We start from the raw sequence: 20,701 nt of genomic DNA, 5'->3' as shown, positions 1-20,701 counted from the left end.
CAAGCTTCCTCTGCCACCTGCAGCCATGACTGGCCCTTCTGGGAAGAAGTATGGCTCACTCGTGACATACGCGTTAAGGTGGCCTGTGGATCCCAGCTTTTGTCTGTTGTCTTGATGGAGTTAAATATTCAGATGAAATGTAGAAGAATCGTCCAACTCAAATTCACACACGTCCCTAATTTTCTGAGGAAAATAAAACAAGATGCTTATTCCCAATGAGCTGGTCAGGCTGTGACCAAGAAAGTGAGAGAGGTGCAAAGAAACTCCCCTGACAATGAGTCTGCAGTGCCGGTGGACTTGAGAGGCCTCAGCTCTGAGCAGCCTTCCAGGACATCGGTACACCATTGGCAGCCTCCAGCCAAGGGAGGCTGATGACCTGGGATTTGATTTCACACAGAACTGGCAATGCTTTTCTTCAGAAACAGCCAAGCAGGGTATAGTAGTGAGGGAAAGGCACTTCTCCGCATTCCCTCCACCTGCCTGGGCAGCCTCCTTGGGTCAGGGAAGGTCATTCCTGCAGACAGCCAAGCATGTGGAAAGTTACTGAGAAGCTGTGATGGCATGCTAGGACAGCATCGCTGGGCCCAGAAGTGCAAAGAGGTCCTGGCATAGAGCTCCAGTCAGCCTGGTGTCCCTGACCTCTAAAGGCTCACAGGTGCTAAGGGGACAGATGAAAAGCTCCGGTGGGAGCTGGGTGGCAACCTGCCGATGCCCTGGACTTCTGAAGAGGTCTCTGGCTTCATCGTGCACCTGGATACTGACACTGCGGCTCCATACTCAGAGGGGTCTCAGACCATGTGTTGAATATGAGGCTCTGGCCAGACATGTCAAATAATACTGAAAGAGGTTTTTAACTCAAGACAGGTAGAGACATTAAGCATGGTCCTTGCTGTAGAGTATGCAATATAACACACTCAGGTACACCTGCTACTTAACGGAACCAGATAAGGACCAGAGCTGTGAGGCTGAGCCGAGCTCTTGGGCAGGGCTTTGCACTGCTGTGTTTCCTATATTTTGTAGTCTGCCATTTTGTCACCTCTTACACAGCACAATGCAATCCAATCAGGACAAACATGCCACACACACACCTTACCACTCACCATCTATCCACAGCAGTCGTGCACATACACATCGAAGTGGGTAGGAAGGTGCCAGCATAGGGTGGGGACTGACGGAGTGCAAAGCAAGGAGAAACAGCTTTTAAAGGCAGCTCTCACTGGGAAGAGAGTCCCCTTGGTATTGCAAACTTTATATGCCCCAGTACAGGGGAAAGCCAGGGCCAAGAAGTTGGAGTGGGTGGGAAGGGGAGCAGGGTGGGGGTGGAGGGTAATAGGGAACTTTCGGGATAGCATTTGAAATGTAAATAAAGAAAATACCTAATAATAGTTTAAAAAAAAAAAGGCAGCTCTCATATGTTGCTTCCTTTATCAGTCCCATCCTTCTCCACGTCTGCCTACCAGTTGGAATTTTCCTTTCTCCCTGCTTAAGGCAGAGCCCTCCTTCGAGTCTTGTGACTGGCAAAAGAATTTCTGCCTTTTCCCTGGTTTTATCTCTTGTTACGAGTTAGAAATTTCGACTTTCTCCAGGGTTGATGACTGACGATGACACTGGAAGTCTCAAGTTGCTGGGGTGCAGGCCCCTGGGTGGGGTGAGACCCTGGATCTCATCCTGAGTCTCAATATTTTTTTAGTGGTACCTTTCAGCCTGGACTGCCATTCCCACCCACCTTTTCTTCCACAGTTAATGATAGACACAAGCAGGACGCAGGCTTATGGTGCTATGCCTATGCCTTGCTGGCCTCAGACCAGTCTCAGACCTTGCTGTGCCTTCATAGTGTGGAACACTCGATCATTTCTGTGTTTAAAAGTTTTTCCAGAGCTGGGGATATAACTCAGATGGTAGAGGACTTCCCTAGAATACTGGAAGCCCCAGGGCTCAGTTCCTAGTACCACATAAAGCGAGTGTGATAGTCAGTCCCTATAATCCCAGCATATGGGATTTAGAAACAGGAAGATCAGAATTTAAGGCCATCCTCAGCTATATAATAAGTTTAAGGCTAGAAGTTTGAGGCTAGTCTGAGCTATATGGGACCCTGGTTTGTTTGTTGGTTGGTTTGTTTGTTTGGGGCAGGAACTGAGGTGTAGGGTACCGTCTCACTTTTTTTTGTAGCCTTGACTGGCCTGGACTTTTAAATATCTAACTACCTGCCTCTGCCTCTCTGGGGCTGGACTTAAAGGTGTTTACTCCCAGACCCAACAAGACCCTATCTTTGAAAAACAAAGAAGCAAGCAAACAAAACTACTCCTCCAAATGTCATTTCATCTGCAACCTGGGGCCAAGTTCTTTCTAGGCTTCCAACCCCCAAGGAGTCTTACCCTGACTGCCAGATGGGCCTCAGGCTCAGATTGCAGAAGGGGTTGCCTCCATGATGGCACAGGAGAGATCACAAGAGCCTCTGTATTCAAAGGATGCCATTAGTGATGGGTTTTGCCTCTGGATAGGTAAGTCAGTGGAAAGGATCTCAATATGGACCTAGGAACAGTGACTGGAAAAATCAGAATTTTGGGGAGAGTCACAGAAGTACTCGTCAGAGTTAAAGACCTTCAGGGATTCAGGGAGCTTGAGAGATGTCCAGCCCAAGCAGAGACTTGGGATATCTGGTTGGCCAGATACTGACCACATGCCGACTCTGGTGTCCAGAGCCAAGAATATCATAATTCTAACAGTGTGTCAATACATCCCTTCCCCTAATCCATGGCTGTTTTATCACTGTTTTCTTCAGATCCTTTCCAACTAGAGCTTAGCCTCAGAGCCATTATATCTGTCCACATGAGATGGCAAAGAGTCTAGCCATCTAGATACTGTTCAACCCTTCTTCCTGTCCTCCCAAATCCTGCTGTCTACGATCAGAATCTCCATTCTTTGATTCATTTTTGCATCTGTCTGTCCTATGTCAGTACGGCCTAGACTGCCAGGCATTGTCACCCAGAGCACCAAGAGCCATATGTGTGAAAGAATGCTTTTGGCTTGCTTTTGTGGGAGGAACTACACTGAAGGCAGCAGGATAAATTTACTTGAGCTTTTCATGTAGCTGGGGTTTTATGTTTGAAATGGGAAACGTTGGGGTTGGTTGCCAATCATATTCCTGAGGAGAGGTGTCAATCAGCTGCTGCTGAGACACAAGCTGCACACCGATCTGGAGGAAGGCTCAGCTGGCAGCAGAATACCTCGGACCTGCACACAAAAGGCTGCCAGGCAGAGTGGCTTTTGATTCCTCCAGAGCAGTGGGAAGCACAATTGCTTTTGTGCAATGGATGGAATGACTCAGCCTGCCTGTGATTACCCTTTCACTTTCTGCCTTGCTTCTGAATCCAAGTTCACTTAATTGAGGTGTGTGGGCCCTTGCTCTCGACCCACCAGCAGCCGGCTCCCCATTAGCACATCAGTACCCTCAGTCTTGCCTCTCACCTCCCACACTCCCCACCCCTTCCTCCTCTGCTATTGCCTCTTTTTTTTTTTTTTCATTCATCTATTCACTCAGAAAGTATGTATTGAGCTCTGCACATAGAGTCCTCCAGGCGTCTGAAACTTGCAAACTGGGCTCACCTCCTCTTCTAGCCTTGCTCCCCATTTCACCCCTACCCCTGCAGCAAATGGGGCGGGGGAGGGGTATCAAGGACAAGAGCTGAAACACTGGAAGGAGTCCTGGATAGGAAAAGCTGAATCAGGCAGAGCAAAGTAGGTGGTGTGGGGGTGAGGTTGTCAAAGGATACTCAATAAGCCCAAGGAACATGCCCCTTAGCCCTTGAGAGATCTCTTTTGGAGAGCTGCCTGGAGGCCCATCTGGTACAGCTGGCAGATGCCTGGGACTGTAAGATTCAGCTGCCTAGGAGAAGATGCTGTGAAATCATCCCTATTACAAGGGGAAAGTGTAGGGCATACCTGAAGGACTCTCTCTCTCTCTCTCTCTCTCTCTCTCTCTCTCGTGTGTGTGTGTGTGTGTGTGTGTGTGTGGTGGGGTATGGGTATGGGTATGGGTATGGGTATGGGTATGGGTATGGGTATGGGTATGGGTATGGATATGTTTGTAGAAGCCAAAGGTTGACACTGGGTGTCTTTCTCCATTGATGTCTACTTTATTTATTGACAAAGGTTCTCTCTGTAAACCTGGACCTAGCTAGTCTAGTCAGGCTGCTGATTTCTAACTCCATGCTTGCTTTTATGTGGCTTCTAGAGATCCAGACTCTGGTCTTCAACACATGCACAGTAAATACCGTATGCACTGAGCTATTTCTCCAGTGCGAGGACTCACTATTCTAACTTGAAGACACATGAACGTGGAGTTCTTGCATCTTTCCACATTGCCTCCTGAATGGTTGGCAGTCACTCTATTAGTTTCCTTTCCCATTGTTGTGGTGAAGTACCTTCACAAAAGAAGCTGAAGGAAGGAAGGAAGGGCTTATTTTGGAGGACTCATTGAGGCATCATGAAGCAATCCACATTCTTTCTAGTTACTTATGGGATGGGGGGCCTGCTGAGTTGCATATCCAGAAGGTGAAGAGGGAAAGGGTACCACTAACTGCTCTCCCTGGGCTGTGTGTGAAAACCATGGCATCAGGAATGTGAGACAGCTGTCACATGTCATCTGCAAGACTGGAAGAAGAGAAGGACAATACTAAGGCCTCCCTCCTTTTCTCCCTTTATATCATCAGGGACTTGAGCCCATGACATTGCAACACCCTTATAAGCCCAGCTAGAACTTTCTCATACACGTGCCCCTAGGTCTCTCTCCTGAAGCCTGTCAAGTTCTCAGTCTTAGCCATCACACTCAGCAGCCTTTTTTCTGCCTTAATTTTGGTTATCATATATCTATGCCATTTTCTTCAGTGCTGGTGATGGCTGGAGTTGCTCTCAGCTGTGTTTTTCTGACACTCAAGGAAACGGAGATTCATATAGATAGTGATTCTTATATCAGATGGGAGTGGGCCCATCTATCTGTGATCCTTTGTTGAGAGCAGGTAAGGTATGTAGCGACATGGGGCCTGATGAACAGAGTTGAATGATCTCTTCCTGTGTACCTATGGCTCTGCCAGCCAGGAACAACAGTGGGCAAAGTCCAGAAAGTGAAATGAGGGGCCTAGAGGTGATGTGAGACAGAACCCAAATCAGCTCAGGTTCCCTAACTTCTAGCCTTGCATCCATTGTGAGGCTCCTCCCAGAGAACAGCCATCTTTCACACTGGACTCTGAAACAAAGGAAAGTGTTAAAGCACAGGGCTGGAAACAGTGGCCTGGCCAGACAGCCTGTTCTTCCAGTGTCTGAGAGAAGGGGCAGACAACTGCAGACTGAAGCATTCCTATATATACTAGGGCCAGCAGGGCCCTCTCTCTAAGCAACTTGGCAAACTCGAGCATCTTGGCCTTTCAGCTAAATCTGTGTTGTTGGTTAAACTCCTCCTAGAGTCTATCTGTGTACCTGGCATCTCTCTCAGATCCTGGAAACAGATTTCTCTAGCTTATATTTCTTTGTCTTGGCCAAAGACTTTGAACAGGACTACTCTGGGGTGGTTCAGGGTAAATTCACTTCTCTCCGAGGTGACCAGTTTATTCAAACATCTGCTTAGAACAGGAAGCTGAGCAATGAGCCAAGACTGGCAGGGATGTCAGCTTCCCTTGGAGAGGAAATGGCTAAGAGGAGACTCCGGTTCTTCAGGTGGACTTTGCTTTCTATTGCACGTGCCCATGGTCTGTCTCAAGGGACTGTGTTTATCAGTGAGTTCAGTAGAAGAGAGCTTAATGTCGAGAAAATAAGGACGTGGTTCCTATAGCCAAGATGAGAGCCTTCTCTTGGAGGGGTGGGAGGGGTGGGACAGAGCTCTTACCCTACCCAGAAGCTTCCAGCCATGCCTGGAGATAGGACTCACAGGAACACTCTCACAGATACCCTCTCCCACATACACACATATATTCATAATGACGCACATACACACTCATAATGAAACACACTCAAGCTCACACACTCATGTTCTCACTCTAAAACTCATATATATTCTTATACATACACACTTGCCTCCACACTCATACAATCAGGCTTGCACTAACACATGTTTACCCATGCACTCATGCACACAGTCATGCACAGTGTTGCTTACAACCACACACTTTCTCACAAAGACAAATGTGTTCATGTTTACGCATATACTCATCGTTTCATGCCCATATAATGCTCTTATACGTTTTACATTCACACATGCACACACACACACACACACACACACACACACACACACACACACACACCACTCCATATGTCACCCATCGAGAGCAGTTTGAACTGCTCTATGACTGGTCCTTTCTAAAAATGAAACCCAGGTGTGCTTGTCCTATTAGTATGTAAAACTGAGTTGCCAACCTGGAATTTGAGGTATGATCTGGCATACTCCCTTCACACTTGAGCCTCAGTATAGCCTAGATCATGAAGCATTTAGGTATAGGATGTAGAAGGTCCCATGAACATGGTATTTTTCCCTCATGGCTGCTACAGAGTTGCAAGTTTCTACTAAAGCTTCTTCATGCTCAGGGTTCCTCCTACCCCCTCCACAAGGTGTCATCTCTGAAGAATAACCATAGCTACAGAACCTGCCCTACCTTAAAGTGACAGACCCTCCTGGCCTTGCCTTGGGGCTTTGTGTATCTTCCTGCATCCCTTCTTGGCTAATAAGTAGCTCAGGTACCAGCTGCCCTGGAGGGATTCAACTAAAGGCAGGGGGCCTATAAAACCTAGACAGCTTCCAAGACCTCATTAGAGTAAAATTTAGAAGAACTCTCATGCATGTATCAAAGTTGTCATATATAAGAGAGGTTTGGCAGCACAATGCCTAGGTGAGCAGAGAGCATTGCAGTGTGAATGCCTAGGAGATGCTAGCAACCTAATAACATTTGTATAAGAGCCACAGAGCATTTATACAGAATTGTGTTAAAATGTTTTATGATACAAACATGTTCCTGTGAAATTCCTGGAGTTGGCTTCCTTTGGGCAGAGAGCTTGGGGTAAGGGGTTGGGGAAAATGTGGGATGGGAGTTCAACTCTGCCCTGTTTTATTTCCAAAATCAGCATATCAGCATTTTAATAATTGTCAATATTTCATGGAGTACTTGAGTTAGGGGTAGTTTTCTTTTTAATTTTAATATTTATTTTTTGAGCTGGGTGGTGGTGGTGGCAGAGGCAGCAGCACACGCCTTTGTTTCCAGCACTCATGAGGCAGAGGAAGGTGAATCTGAGTTCAAGGCCAGCCTGGACTACCAAGTGAGTTCCAGGACAGCCAGGACTGCACAGAGAAACCTGTCTCGGAAAAAAGTTAAAACATAAAAAGTAAAACAAACAACACAAGATTTATTTCCCATGAATGAGTGGCTTGCCCCCTGCCCCCCCCCATGTGTGTGTGTGTGTGTGTGTGTGTGTGTACTTTGGATTCCCTGGTGCTCTCAGGGGTTATGTAGAAAGTGTTGGTTCCCCCAGAACTGGAGTTACAGATTGCTATGAGCCACACTGTAGGTTCTGGGAACTCAGTTATGTCCTTTCTTAGCCTTTCCACTCCCTTGGGTTAATTTTGTAAGAGTTTCTGCTTTAAAAAAAATTGTATTAAAATAAGAATAAAGCACAAGTTTGAAGGGGGCATAGTAGATTGCCAGGCACCAGATCAGCCAGCCTAAGACATAGTACCATGATCACAACTAGTGTCTTCCCCATCCAAATATTTGGTGACCCCCAGCTCTTTTTATTTTCCTAAGACAGGGCCTTGCTATGGAGGCCAGGCTGGTCCCAACTAATTATTCTCTTGTCTCAGTCTCCCGAGGTACCTCACCCCTATTCTCACCTAAGGGTCAGAGTGAGGGCTTTGGTCATCTAGGCCATTTCCTGTGCTGGTGTAGCTTACTAGAGACTCAGTGCAGGCCGAGCCTGGAGGAGGGTGATCTCTGCTGCTACCAGGAACTCATCTGTGAAGTTCCTAAGAGCTCGCACGGACTAGGCTACCCTGCCACATTTAGAGAGGCTTTTTTCCCTCTTCTTTCCTCCACCCAAAGTCTCTTAAGATCTTTGTGGCCCCTGCTTTTCCCCTTGGCCAGTGAAGACTTGTTTCGAGGGCTTTGGAATGTGCCTCTTTGCCCTGTCCTTGATGAGGAGAGAGGTAGCAAGTTTGATGGGGGTGAATTACAACCACATTTGCCAGAATGTTCTCTGAGTTGATGGTAGAACAAGTCTAGACACTTAGAGAGAAATAAGCTTGCTTTCAAGTGAATCCTAGAGTAAGTAACCTTGAACTTCACAGCTCCCTGAGTGTTAACCTTGAACTTCACAGCTCCCTGAGTGTTAAGACCTGAGGGTGATGGGCAGAATGTATAGGGTAATGGGCAGGGCTGCTGTTCTTGGGACCAAAGGTTGTCCTTTGTCCTTTATCCATCCATCCCCTTTACTCCCAATGTTCTTTGTCTTCTTCCAATTCTGAGCATGTAGCACACAACTTGTGCACAGTGAGTCGCCCAGGCTGCCACCCTGAGTGCCTGGAACCATCTTGGTGTTTGTACATAAAGGAATTGCAGGTGTGGCTGGGGTGGCTCTGGTGCTAACTTTCTCCCTTAGATTCTTTCTCAAACCCAGAAATTCACCTTGGTCACTGGCACAGGAACCAAACATCTCTAAGTCTGCATCTGCAACTGCTTGTGATAGCGTGATCTGTGTTTACCTATCAAATGGTGACATGCAGACCTAAGGTTCTAGCCCTGCATTGCTCAGTGGTGAGCGGACTGGCCAAGCTCTCTGAGCTGCTATTTGAAGCATTGCTTACAAAGAGAGATTCTTATTACTTTTATTTTATTTTATTTTATTTTATTTTTTAGTTACTGTGCAAAGCTGCAGTGAGGTCATTAAATAGTTTACTTCCCAAATTATGGCTAGCAGTGGCATAACTAAGGATCCCAAACCAACTTGAACATGTCCTTTTCAGAGTTCAAGGCCACAGTTACTCCTTCCCTTTTCTTCCCTCCAGCTCTCTCCCACCAAGCCTTTATTTCCCACCACTCCATCAAAAGCACTCTCGTCAATGACACCTGCCCGAGGTGACCACATCTATTGACTAATTCTCACTTGCAAACTTACTCAAGCAGCAACCGACCAACCGACCAACCGACCACCATCAGCTTTTGGATGAATGTGTTTCTTTCCTCACTATTGATTTTCTTGATTTTTCTTGCTCTGTCTCTCAGCTTCCTGCCTCCTGAGCTTGCTCCCTGACTCATATCATCCTCAGACTGCTTTAGCAGCTATCTCTACAGAGTAGCATCCTTTGCCTGTAAGTCTGATGCTCCAGTGCCTCCCTCACAGCCTACACAGCCTACTCCATCAAGCCCAGATGCCCAGGGAGTCTTCTAAACTCCGAGTCTTAAACCAAACCTTTCTTCTTCAGCTCAGCTCACCTACCTCGGCCCAGCTTGTGGTCTTCTTGTTTTCAATGAGTGACAAGTCCTTGCTTCTGGCTGCTCCATAAAAATATTAACATGAAAAAAAAATCTAATTCTTGAAGTTATTTATTTGCTTTTTTTCTCTTTCTCTCTCTTTGTTTTTTTCATGTGTGTGTGTGTGTGTGTGTGTGTGTGTGTGTGTGTGTTTGTGTTGCACACACATGCATGCTAGGGATAGAACCCAGGTCCTTGTGCTTGCTACGAATAAAAGCCTGGACTCTGACAGTCCCAGTAAGCTAGGCTCCCTCCTCATCCATCCTCAGTATACCAATTAAAGAGACAGGCACTAGTGGAAGCAATCTGAGAAAGGAGGTTTATTTAGTGTGGACATGCTGAGAGGAGGAATGAATGAGGAGCGAGTGGCACTCCTTTTCCACCTCTGTCTTCGGAGTAACTGGTTTGAGGTTTGACTAGAAGACTAGGGGTATACATAATTAAGCAGTCTTGGTAAAAGGAGTGGTCCTGTCCATCATGGGCTCGGTGTCTTGTGCAGAGTGATCCAATAAGTTGATCCCTCTGCCCCACTACTGAGAGTCCCAGAGAAAATTTAATTATTGGGCTCTTTTGTTTCAGTGACTCCCAGAGTAGCATCCCTGTTGCCAGGGCAACATCATCAGTGGGAGTGCCTCCTCCAGCCTCCCAGGGCCACCAGGACCCTTCTTGATTTCTCTTTCTCTCACTCACTTTACCAAATCCATTAGCAAATCTTATCAGACCAGCCTTCAAAGTACATCTAAAACAGTTCCCAAATACTCCCAGCCCAAATGAATTAGTCACTCAACAGCTGAGACCCTCAGCAGCCTGCTTACCCTGCGGCCATAGTGGCTTTCCACAGCACAGGAGAGGAAGTCACCCCTTCCTTACATCCTTTCCACTCCCCCTTTCTGTCTCAGTCAAGCTAAAATCCTTGCAGTTGTCCAGGCTTCCGGCTCCCTGGCACCAACCTGCAGGCTCTCTGCCTGCCTGCTGCTTCTCCAACTGACTCTACCAACCCAGTGGCTCTCCTGTCTCCAGGATGATGTCCCAGCTGGTCCCAGAGAACACACTCTGCCTCAAGCACGCAGGCCTTTTGTAGCTTCTTAAAACTACTTCTCAGATTCCCATGGATTGCTTCTCGTGTAGTACAATTCTGACATTACTGTTGCTATGACAGAGGACCATAAACAGGATAATATATAAAGAATATAGGTATATTCAGTTCACAGTCTGAAGCCTAAGAAGTTCAAGAAGGGTAGGGTATTCACGTTGGTCAAGACTTTCTTGCTGTCAAGAGGGGTGTTTTTTTAGTGCCCCCCCCTCCTATGTACAGGGCAGCACATTCCAGATAGAGCAGGGGTCTAATTATGTCTCTTTCCTGCTCCTGTTCCTCCTCCTCCCCCTCTTCCTCCCCATTCCCTTTCTCCTTTTCCAAAAAGACAGGTTCTTACTGTGTAGCCTAGCTTTTTCCAGTCTTTAATTTGAGATGCACCTAGCCCTGAACTCTCCATCCTCTTGTCTCTATCCTCCAAGTGCTGGGATTATAGCTCTGTGCTAGCACACCTGGAGGTCCTTCCTCTTACAGGGCCACCAAGGCCATCATTAGGCTCCTGCATCAAGATTTCCTCTAATCCTAGTGAATTCAAATCACATTCCCAAATACCATAACCATATGACATTGGAGATTATGTTTCTAATATATATGTAAATACTGAGAGGTACATCTAAACTCTGGTACTTCCTGGGCGTACCTCCCTTCTCAAGCTCCCTACATAAGCATCCTGACTTCTCCTTGACATAGTACTTAGCATAGTACTTAAAATGGGTCCTGTAGATTGGGTATGGACTGTCTATCCATATGACACTATGAATGAGTCCCACAGTCACATGCAATACCCCAGTTTCCACTGTATACCCAATACATACGCAATGCCTCACCCTGACCTGCTGATATCATAAGAATGATAATAGACTCATAGAAGAGGAAGAGCTAGCCTCTGACGTACCCCTCGTTACCATCCAGGTTTCATGACAGGCAAAGCACTCCTGCAATCATCATAGTGACAGTGTGGTGCCTAGATCTATGACCTCTCTGTGTCTCTTCACAGGTCCATGGCTTTCCCAGGCTCTAAGAAGCTTTTGCTCTGACCACAGTCCCCTGGCTGAGCCAGGACTACATTTTGCTGCTCCAGTCTCTCCAAGCCCCTCTTGTACCCTGAAGGCCCTTGGTTCCGTGTCACCATGGGCAGTGTGAGCAGCCTTATCTCAGGCCACAGTTTCCACAGCAAGCACTGCCGTGCTTCACAGTACAAGCTGCGCAAGTCCTCCCACCTCAAGAAGCTCAATCGATACTCAGATGGGCTGCTGAGGTTTGGCTTCTCCCAGGACTCAGGCCGTGGAAAGTCAAGTTCCAAAATGGGAAAAAGCGAAGACTTCTTCTACATCAAAGTCAGCCAGAAGGCCCGAGGCTCCCATCGCCCAGACTACACAGCCCTGTCCAGTGGGGACATAGGGGGTCAGACCGGAGTAGATTTTGATCCAGCCACCCCACCAAAGCTCATGCCCTTCTCCAATCAACTGGAAATGGTGAGTGAGGTTCCTTGACAGGGTGTTTGGGTAGAAGAGGGGAGGGGATTTACAACAGCATGAGAGGTGGTAGGGATGAGCACCCTGATGCCCAAGTGTCTTGGTCTCCACGAGGCCCGATCAGCACTGGTGAGAGCGGAAGTATTTGGCCTCACTACAGAAATCAAAAGTCTATCCCCAAACCAGAAATCTTAGGTTTTGCCTGCAGCAAAGGGCAGAGGGGAAATTCAAGCCTTTCTGAGCTCTACTGGGACATAGCCTGCGTGGTTCAGGTAGGCCAAATGGCAGCAAGTTCACAGGCTAGGGAAGAAAAAGGGCTCTGTAATCACCTGGAAGACTGGGCGGGAAGATGAGGGTACTCTCTAGGGCCTTATGGAAGTAAGTATTCTCACTTGTGCACTACCTGTGGTTTCTAGTTCCCTTGGCTAGAGAAGGGATTTTGTTCTTATAAAATGAGGAAGGATGCTTACCTCCAAAGAGCTCAGTATAAAGAGTTCCCTCCAACAGTTCTGGCCTCTTAAACCTCACTACTACTGCACACTGGAAACAGTTCACCCGCTCAGTCTCCGTGCTCACGCTGTGGCAGAGCCAGTGGCTTTAAAGCACAGGTTTAACACCACTTACCTGAAATGCTTGGGAACGGAAATGCCAGAGGTCTCAGGGTTGTTGTCTTTCAGATTACGAAATATTTGCACAGACATAATGAGGTCTTTAATAACAGCGATCATAACAGAAATCTGCCTGCCTCTGCCTCTCAAGTTACGTGACTGTAAAGGGATGTGCCATCATTTCCAGCTAAGAGTCTTGTCATTGTCATCATCATCTCCTCCTCGTTCTTCTCCTCCTTCTTAAAAAGATTTGTTTATTTTTATTTTATGAGTATGATTTTTTTGCCTGCATGTACATATGTATACCATGTGTGTGCCTGGTACCCATAGAGGCCAAAAGAGTGTGTCAGATCCCCTGGAACTGGCGATACAGAATGGTTGTGTGCCACCGCTTGAGTGTGGAGAATAGCATCTAGGTCCTCTGGGAGAGCAGCTAATGCTCTTAACTGCTGCCGCTAGCTCCCTCAGAGGGTTTCTTAAGAATGGTGGACTGAGGTAGGTGAAATAGCTCAGCAACTGAGGGCTTGCCACCAAGCCCGAAAGCCGGACAACCCAACTTCCACATGGTGGAAGGAGAGGACTCCTGTAAGTTGTTCTTATCTCCACGTGTTTTCTGTGTCATGTGTATATGCACATGTGTATATACACCTATACTAACATGTACAAAAGAGTGGTGTTCTATACTCAGCCAGTCCAGAGCATCTGACATAGTTTGCTATCAACCAAATGGTTTCCCTTGGGCTCCAAGCTCAGGTAGGCTCATGAGGGTCGCACACGTGCACTCACAGTAAGAAAAAGTAAGGTGAGTGTGGAAGAGGCACTCAGGTCTGTGTGGTTCTTTGCTTCTCCAGAGTTCAGACAAGGGGGCAGTAAGGCCCACTGCCTTCAAGCCTGTGCTGCCACGGTCAGGAGCCATCCTCCACTCTTCACCTGAGAGTACCAGCCACCAACTTCATCCCATGCCTCCAGATAAGCCCAAGGAGCAGGAGCTGAAGCCAGGCCTGTGCTCCGGGGCACTGTCTGACTCAGGCCGGAACTCCATGTCTAGCCTGCCCACGCATAGCACCACCAGCAGCTACCAGCTGGATCCTCTGGTCACCCCCGTGGGGCCTACCAGCCGTTTTGGGGGTTCAGCTCACAACATCACACAAGGCATCATCCTTCAGGACAGTAATATGATGAGCCTGAAGGCTCTGTCGTTCTCTGATGGCGGCAGCAAGCTGGCTCACCCAGGCAAGGCAGATAAGGGCGCCTCCTGTGTGCGTTCCCCACTCTCCACGGATGAGTGCACCATCCAGGAGCTGGAGCAGAAGCTGCTGCAGAGGGAGACTGCACTACAGAAGCTACAGCGCAGTTTCGATGAGAAGGAGTTTGCCTCTGGCCAAACCTTTGAGGAGCGGCCACGGCGGACTAGAGACGAACTGGAGTGCCTGGAGCCTAAGAGCAAGCTGAAGCCACCCTCACAGAAGAGCCAGCGCACACAGCAGGTGCTCCAGCTGCAGGTGTTGCAGTTGCAGCAGGAGAAACGGCAGCTAAGGCAGGAGCTAGAGAGCCTAATGAAGGAGCAGGACCTGCTGGAGACCAAGCTGAGGTCCTACGAGCGGGAGAAAACCAACTTCGCCCCTGCACTGGAGGAGACCCAATGGGAGGTAAGACAATGGGAGGTAACGTCCTGCCGGGGCTTTGCTGACACCTGCCATGTCCATGCTGGCAGAGCAGTATCAACACTGAGTGCTCAGGCCAATGCAGCTAAAGACAGCTTTATGACCAAGGAAGGGACTCCTGAGTGAAGTAGCATGGGAATGCACTGAGTCAGCTCTGTGTTTCCCGCCCATTCCATCATATTATCCTCACGGCCCTCAGTCATTGGACATAGCCTCATCTTTGATGGGAAAGCCAAAGCCCAGACAATGGAGGCTCGGCCAGGCTGCCTAAGGGCTGACCTCACTTATGGGAGACACCTGTGCTTGTCTGGTTGAGGACCCGAGGGAAGGATCAGGCCTATTTGGTGCTTTGGGGTAAAGAGTCCTAACCTTGGCCGTTAGTGGTAGGTCTCAGTGATGGGGTTGCCCTTCTTTTCTTGGCGTAAGTGCAAAGTCTGCTTGGTCAGCTGAGATTTGAACACAGGGGAGGGAGAAAAAGGACAAACACCTGGTCACATTCTTGGGACAGGTTTTGCTGTTCTGTTTTTGTATCATACTAGGAGTTAAACCCAGGGCCTCACGTTTATTTGCTAGAGAAACACTCCACCAGCCCTCTAGTCACTTTGGAATGACTCATGTGAGTCTGGCCTAGCTGGAGAGCAGTCAGGGTCCCCACATGTTTCCTGCTAGTAGGAGAGCATCCCTGAGTAGTACACCCACACACACACTCCCAGCAGGCCCAGGCAGGCAGGGATAGTATGTGTACATCCGTGCTGTTGTTCACTCCAGAGACTTCTCTGTAAGGAAAGATGAAGATGTTCTATTCATATGGATTAGCATCAGGTCTGGATGGAGTGGCTCACTATCAGCACCACTGCCCTGACTGCTAAGAGCTTCCTGTCCTCCCACCCTGTGAAGTGACAAGTAGTCACAAGAAAGGTGGAGAAAGGAACATTTTTTTGCATCTCAGAGATAAGTACTGGGAGTTGACCTTTGTCATTCATCCTTATGGTCCAGTCTGGAACTAAGTGGATATTGCCATGATCTCAGTCCCACCTCGGCTTGTCAGTATACTTAGCAAAACAGCAACGATGACGATGATGATGAAAGGGTAATAACTAATGACAGAAATATTGTTATAAATCCATTTAATTTACAGAGACTTTAGAAAATGCTATGTTCTTCCATCTAATCCTTATAATCATATTGTGATGTAAGAATGTTACAGTTTTTCAGTTTGTAATTAAGGAAACTGACACACCAATTAGCTATGATAGCTGGCTAAGTGATTTGGCCAGCATCTTATACATATAAAATATAGATGCTAAGATTCAACTATAAGAATATGGGCCAGAAGTTCACATTTTTACTATTTATTGGGGGAAGGGACATGTACATACTACAGCCCAAATGTGGAGGTCAAATGCCAACTTTTCAAAGATGGTTCTTTCTTTCCACCATGTGGGTCTCAGGGATGGAACTCATCAGGCATGGAGACAAACATGTTTTTGCCCTGTGAGCCATTTCAGCTCTTTTTTAGTCAGAACTGGGAAGAGGTATCTGAGACAGGCTTAATATGTATAGGCTGGTGTGTACTACCACTCCAAACCATAGCATGACCCCAAATAATGCTTATGGCCTCAAAGTGCCAAAGCCCCAGAGACACAATGATCTGACCCAACTCCAGTCCAACTTTGAGGATCAATGGATGTTGAAGTGGTGGAGAAGCCAGGAAGGGAGGAAGACCACAGTTCATTGTTTGGCAGATGGATACTGGACATGGCCTGTGGGCCAGGTTGTATGGCTAGCTTTTGGGGCATAATAGGACAAGGTGAAATGGTCCTACCTGAGAGATGAATGCAGGGTTAGGTAAGGTTTGGGTGTTTGCTCCCTGAGGCCAGTATCCCTGGTGTTAAAGGTAGGTAGGTGGTAGAGCTGGAAGCAGTGGATAGAGTAAGCAGGTGATTACTGAGTTGCCTAGAACCTTGGGTTTGGCATGCGGAGCCTGAACCGGACGTGAGGGAGGCACTTGGAAACGCATGCAAGAAAAACAGGTTGTCTACTTGCAAAAGAACTGTTTGTGGTGTCTTGTCAGGAGCAGCCTGAACTCTTTAGGAAATAGTGATGTCATCTTGGTTCGGATAGTGCCAATCACTTCTGGCATTGATTCTCACCCTTCCTCACCCCACCCTTGACAGGTGTGCCAGAAGTCAGGTGAGATCTCTCTTTTGAAGCAACAGCTCAAAGAGTCCCAATTAGAGGTGAACACTAAGGCCAGCGAGATCCTCAGTCTGAAGGCACAGCTGAAGGATACCCGGGGCAAGCTGGATGGAATGGAGCTGAAGACACAGGACTTGGAGAGTGCCCTGCGCACCAAAGGGCTGGAGCTGGAGGTCTGTGAGAACGAACTGCAGCGCAAGAAGAATGAGGCAGAACTGCTGAGAGAGAAGGTGAACCTTCTAGAACAGGAGTTGATGGAGCTACGGGCCCAGGCTGCTCTGCATCCGGCACCCCTGGGGCCTCCAGGGGTTGGGCTCACTTTCTCAGAGGACATCCCTGCTCTGCAGCGGGAGCTGGATCGGCTGCGGGCCGAGCTGAAGGAGGAGAGGCAAGGCCATGACCAGATGTCCTCGGGATTCCAGCATGAGCGGTTGGTGTGGAAAGAAGAGAAGGAGAAAGTGATCCAGTACCAAAGGCAGCTGCAGCAGAGCTACTTGGCCATGTACCAGCGCAACCAGCGTCTAGAGAAGGCCCTGCAGCAGCTGGCCCGTGGGGATGGTCCAGGGGAACCCTTTGAAATTGACCTGGAGGGAGCTGACATCCCCTACGAGGACATCATAGCCACTGAGATCTGAGGGGCTGCCTAGGGGTGGAGGGCTGGGGACTGGACCCAGAAAGCAGGGAGGGCTGAGCCTGTTCAAAGAGACATTTTGAGCCCCTCTGAGAGAAGCCACCTCTGGGGCCAGATGGTGATTAGGGGTCACCACATAGCCTTTCTCCCCTCCTGCCTTTTTCAGCCTAACTAACCCTGCTGCTTATAACACCTTGATCTGCTAACCCCAAGCTCTCCTAGAGATGTGCTCAGGGAGCTGGTTGAGGTTTCTCTCAACTTTGGTCTCATTCAAAGTAGTGAGAAAAACACTCCATCAGGAAAGGGAGCAACTGCCATACAGGCCAACTGGCCACCTAAGGACAGAAACATTTTCCCTGTCACCCCTGAGCCCCTACGATCCCCTGGTCATATTGGGGTGCCTTTGGGAATAGAAAGAAGCCATGTGTAACCAGAAGCCTTGGACCCTGCCTTCACTACAGCCTGTTCTTCTGTCTGTGGAGGTGGAGGAGTTGTGTCGCCACATAGTTGAGCCAGCAAGTCATGGGAGCAAGGGGTAGATGGACAGTCCGGCACTACAGAACCGTCATAGGTCTCAAGAGGTCTGGGTGGGAGGTGAAGGGAGAGAACCAAAGCAGATAGGGAATCGAGTCTAAAATGAGCTGCGTAGCCCCTTTGACCTCAGTGACCACTGTTTTTAAAGCCATAGGCATTGGGGTCCTGGGTGGGGTACAGGGAAATGACATAAGACATAGATTCCCAGCTGTGCCAGGATATCCTCCTCAGTAGCCAATGTGGAGTGGTTTTTTTTTTTTTTTTTTTTTTTTTTTCTGAACACCAGGTTCTTGCTTGGATCCAGAATAGCCCATCCACTTAGATAGTGTATATGGGATCTGGGCATTAGCCTCCCTTGTCTGTGGCCCAAGTCAGCAGTAGCTCTTCCCCTTATAGAATCTTCAGAGTCCATAGATTGGGAAGGGTCACTAGTGTGCCAATAGGCTGCAGTCCAGGTAGGAGAGATATGCGGTGCATACAAAGAGCCTTATAAATATCCCAAGCCACCCACTCTCCTCCCTCCATGTGGCGGCACCCCATGTTGTAAGAATTTAGTCTAGAAAGCAGCATGTGAGCCTGTGGGCGCCTGGCCTTGTCTTTTGAAGATATCCAGATCTAGGGGCAGAGGGAAGTGCAGTTGCTTAGTTGAAGGAATTATCTTCTCTCACCTTCCCCCTTCCATTCTGTGTTTTCCAAAGCAAGCCAGATCAAGCAGGCAGCCAAGCTGCTCCATATTCTATTTTTGGCCCTTACCACAGCTGTTGTTGGTAGGGCACCCAGCCCTTGCTGGATTCCTAAGCCATGTGCTTGCCTGGTGGGTGGGGCCCAGGATATAAGAGATGTAAGGGAGGGTCTACATGCTTGGTAGTCCAGGAACCAATCAGTGTTCTACCTCCCTAATGCTGGTCCTTAAGAGTCCCTGGGTGGATCCCAGCCCTAGTGACCTTGTCTTCCCATGGGCTTTTTTCCCTTCCTAGTGTCTGCAGGCTAGGTGCCTCCTCCATAGGTGGTCCTGCTTTCTGTTCCTGGGGTTAGGGTGGCCCTCTCCTGCTACTGACTTTCAATGGCACACAATCTCTGGTCTACCATTGCTCATAGTCACATGCTCATTTAAACCTGGAATCTGCAGGCCAAAGATGACTCCCCCAACATGCAGGGCCATACCCTTCACTGGGCACAGGTCACAGCCCAGTTTAAAAGCCCAGGCCTCAGTTCTTTGTTGTGTACCAGTCTGTGCCTTGTTTGAGTCCTTCCTATTGAGACTGTCCAACAGAAGGAAAGAAAGGTGGGGGTTAGCTGCTTCTCCCTAGATTGAAGGACTCCTTCCCCTGAAAGAACAGCCAGAAGTCCACTTCTGTGCCATGGAGTCCTTGCCCAGGAAGAAGCAGGCCTGTGCTCTGTATCTGCACAGGGTGCCTTCTACTCACCGGGGGTTCTGCTCACATCACTGCCCAGTAGCCCTGCCCTGATCATCTTTGAGACCTCTGCCTGGGAATTGTTTAACCTTTAAGACGGCAGATACCTTCCCAAGTCTGCTATCAGTCTGAGATCCCAAGGTAGCTCCAGGATGCAACTGTGCTATAACCTAACATCCTTGCCTGCCTTCCTGTGTGCTTTCTTTCCTTTTCTGTCCTAAAGCATCCTCACAGTTTGTGGTCCATGCCCATGATGGATGGCTAGATGGAACAGTGACTCAGGTGTGCGGGTTCAGGGCAGACGAGTAGCCTGTCTTGCTTTGTCTCTCGGACCCATACTGCATCCCAGAGGTGTCTGGTTCCAGAGTGTTGCTGCTCTCTGAAGGAAGAAAGGGCCTTGTAGTGTCCAGACTCCCACAGGGCACCTCCCTGCTTGATTTTGTCCTCTCTAGGTACACTTGAGCTTTAGCATGATGACATTTCAGGGGTCTTGGCATCACTTCTCTGAGTGACACTTGCTGATCTGCTCGTCCCTGGCTCCAGCTTGGGCTGTGTCTCAGGTAAGAGAGATGTCCACGGGAAAGCCAGGCTGGACCAGAGATTTCCCTAGGACCTGAGATCTCCTCAGATGCCACCTAAGGCCACAGTGCCCCTCAGTGGAGACTGCTTTCTTTCCCTTTTGAGCACTGGAGCCCTCAGCAGGCTGCTTCGGATGGACTGGCGTTTGGAAGACTACGTACACAGTTCTTTTTCTCTTCCTTGTTTCTGGTTTGCTTTGCTCTTGATGGCTTCATTTTGTTTTATTTTTGAAGTTCTTTGTCGGCTCTGTAAACTATTTCTGCTAATTTTATGTTTTTATTTATGAATAAAGAATGCCATTTCTCATGTCTTCACGGTCACTTTTGTCTCTTCAAGCTAATCTCTGCTCCTCTACTATGATATGCAGGCAACTCCTGGTGGTCTCTCCTTTTGGAACCACAAAGCCAGTGTCCCTTTGTCCCTTTGTGCCAGCTGGGGTGCTCCTCACTTAGACCCCTTGAGGAAGGCAGCCCTGTGACCTGGGGAACCTTCACCAGTCTGGTGATCTTACTTGTGACATGGTCAGCCTCTGGGCTGACCCAGAGGGGAGGAGGGAGGAGACCAGGGGGCAGTGACTTCAAAAGCCTGCCCCTTCCTAACCCCAGCCTCTCCCCTCCTCCCTCCACCAGCTGCTAGCCTCCTGGCCAGCCTTTGGCCCAGTGCATATGGCTTTTTGGCAAGGAAGTAGAGTAACTATTGTCACTCCTCCAGGCCCCTAGGTGAGAGTGCTGTTAGTACAGCCACCATCTGTCCTGCCTGCCTGGTACTAACTACTCCCTTCCACCACCACCACCACCACCACCACACATACACACACTCTCTCTCTCCAGTTCACCTTGATGGGCATTCCCAGTTTTGAATTCAAATCCTAAACCCGAAAGATAGCCACTATGGTAACAGAAGAGAGAGGGATACATAGAGAGATTTAAAGGCCTATAGGTATAAAACAATGCCTCTGGGGAAGAGAAGGTCAGTGAAGGCTGCAAGAGCT

At 48.5% G+C, this 20,701-nt stretch overlaps 1 protein-coding gene across 5 annotated transcripts in view; it reads left to right on the top strand.

The window, feature by feature from the left end:
* Positions 1–20,030, top strand: part of Lzts1 (leucine zipper, putative tumor suppressor 1) — a 51,591-nt gene extending 31,561 nt beyond the window's left edge. For 3 of the 5 annotated variants that reach the window (XM_006509608.4, XM_030243384.1, XM_030243385.1), the window contains 3 exons: positions 11,603–12,080; positions 13,540–14,337; positions 16,530–18,194. In XM_006509608.4, the coding sequence (XP_006509671.1) occupies positions 11,736–12,080; positions 13,540–14,337; positions 16,530–17,186 (1,800 nt within the window). In that variant the 5' untranslated portion in view covers positions 11,603–11,735 and the 3' untranslated portion in view covers positions 17,187–18,194. Of the gene's footprint in view, positions 1–11,602; positions 12,081–13,539; positions 14,338–16,529 lie in introns of all 5 variants that reach the window. The other 2 variants (NM_001370971.1, NM_199364.3) reach the window with 1 other exon arrangement.
* The last annotated feature ends 671 nt before the right edge of the window (positions 20,031–20,701 follow it).

Source organism: Mus musculus, chromosome 8 (assembly GCF_000001635.26).
Source record: "Mus musculus strain C57BL/6J chromosome 8, GRCm38.p6 C57BL/6J".
Lineage (NCBI taxonomy): Eukaryota > Metazoa > Chordata > Mammalia > Rodentia > Muridae > Mus > Mus musculus.
This window is presented reverse-complemented; position numbering and strand designations above follow the sequence as displayed.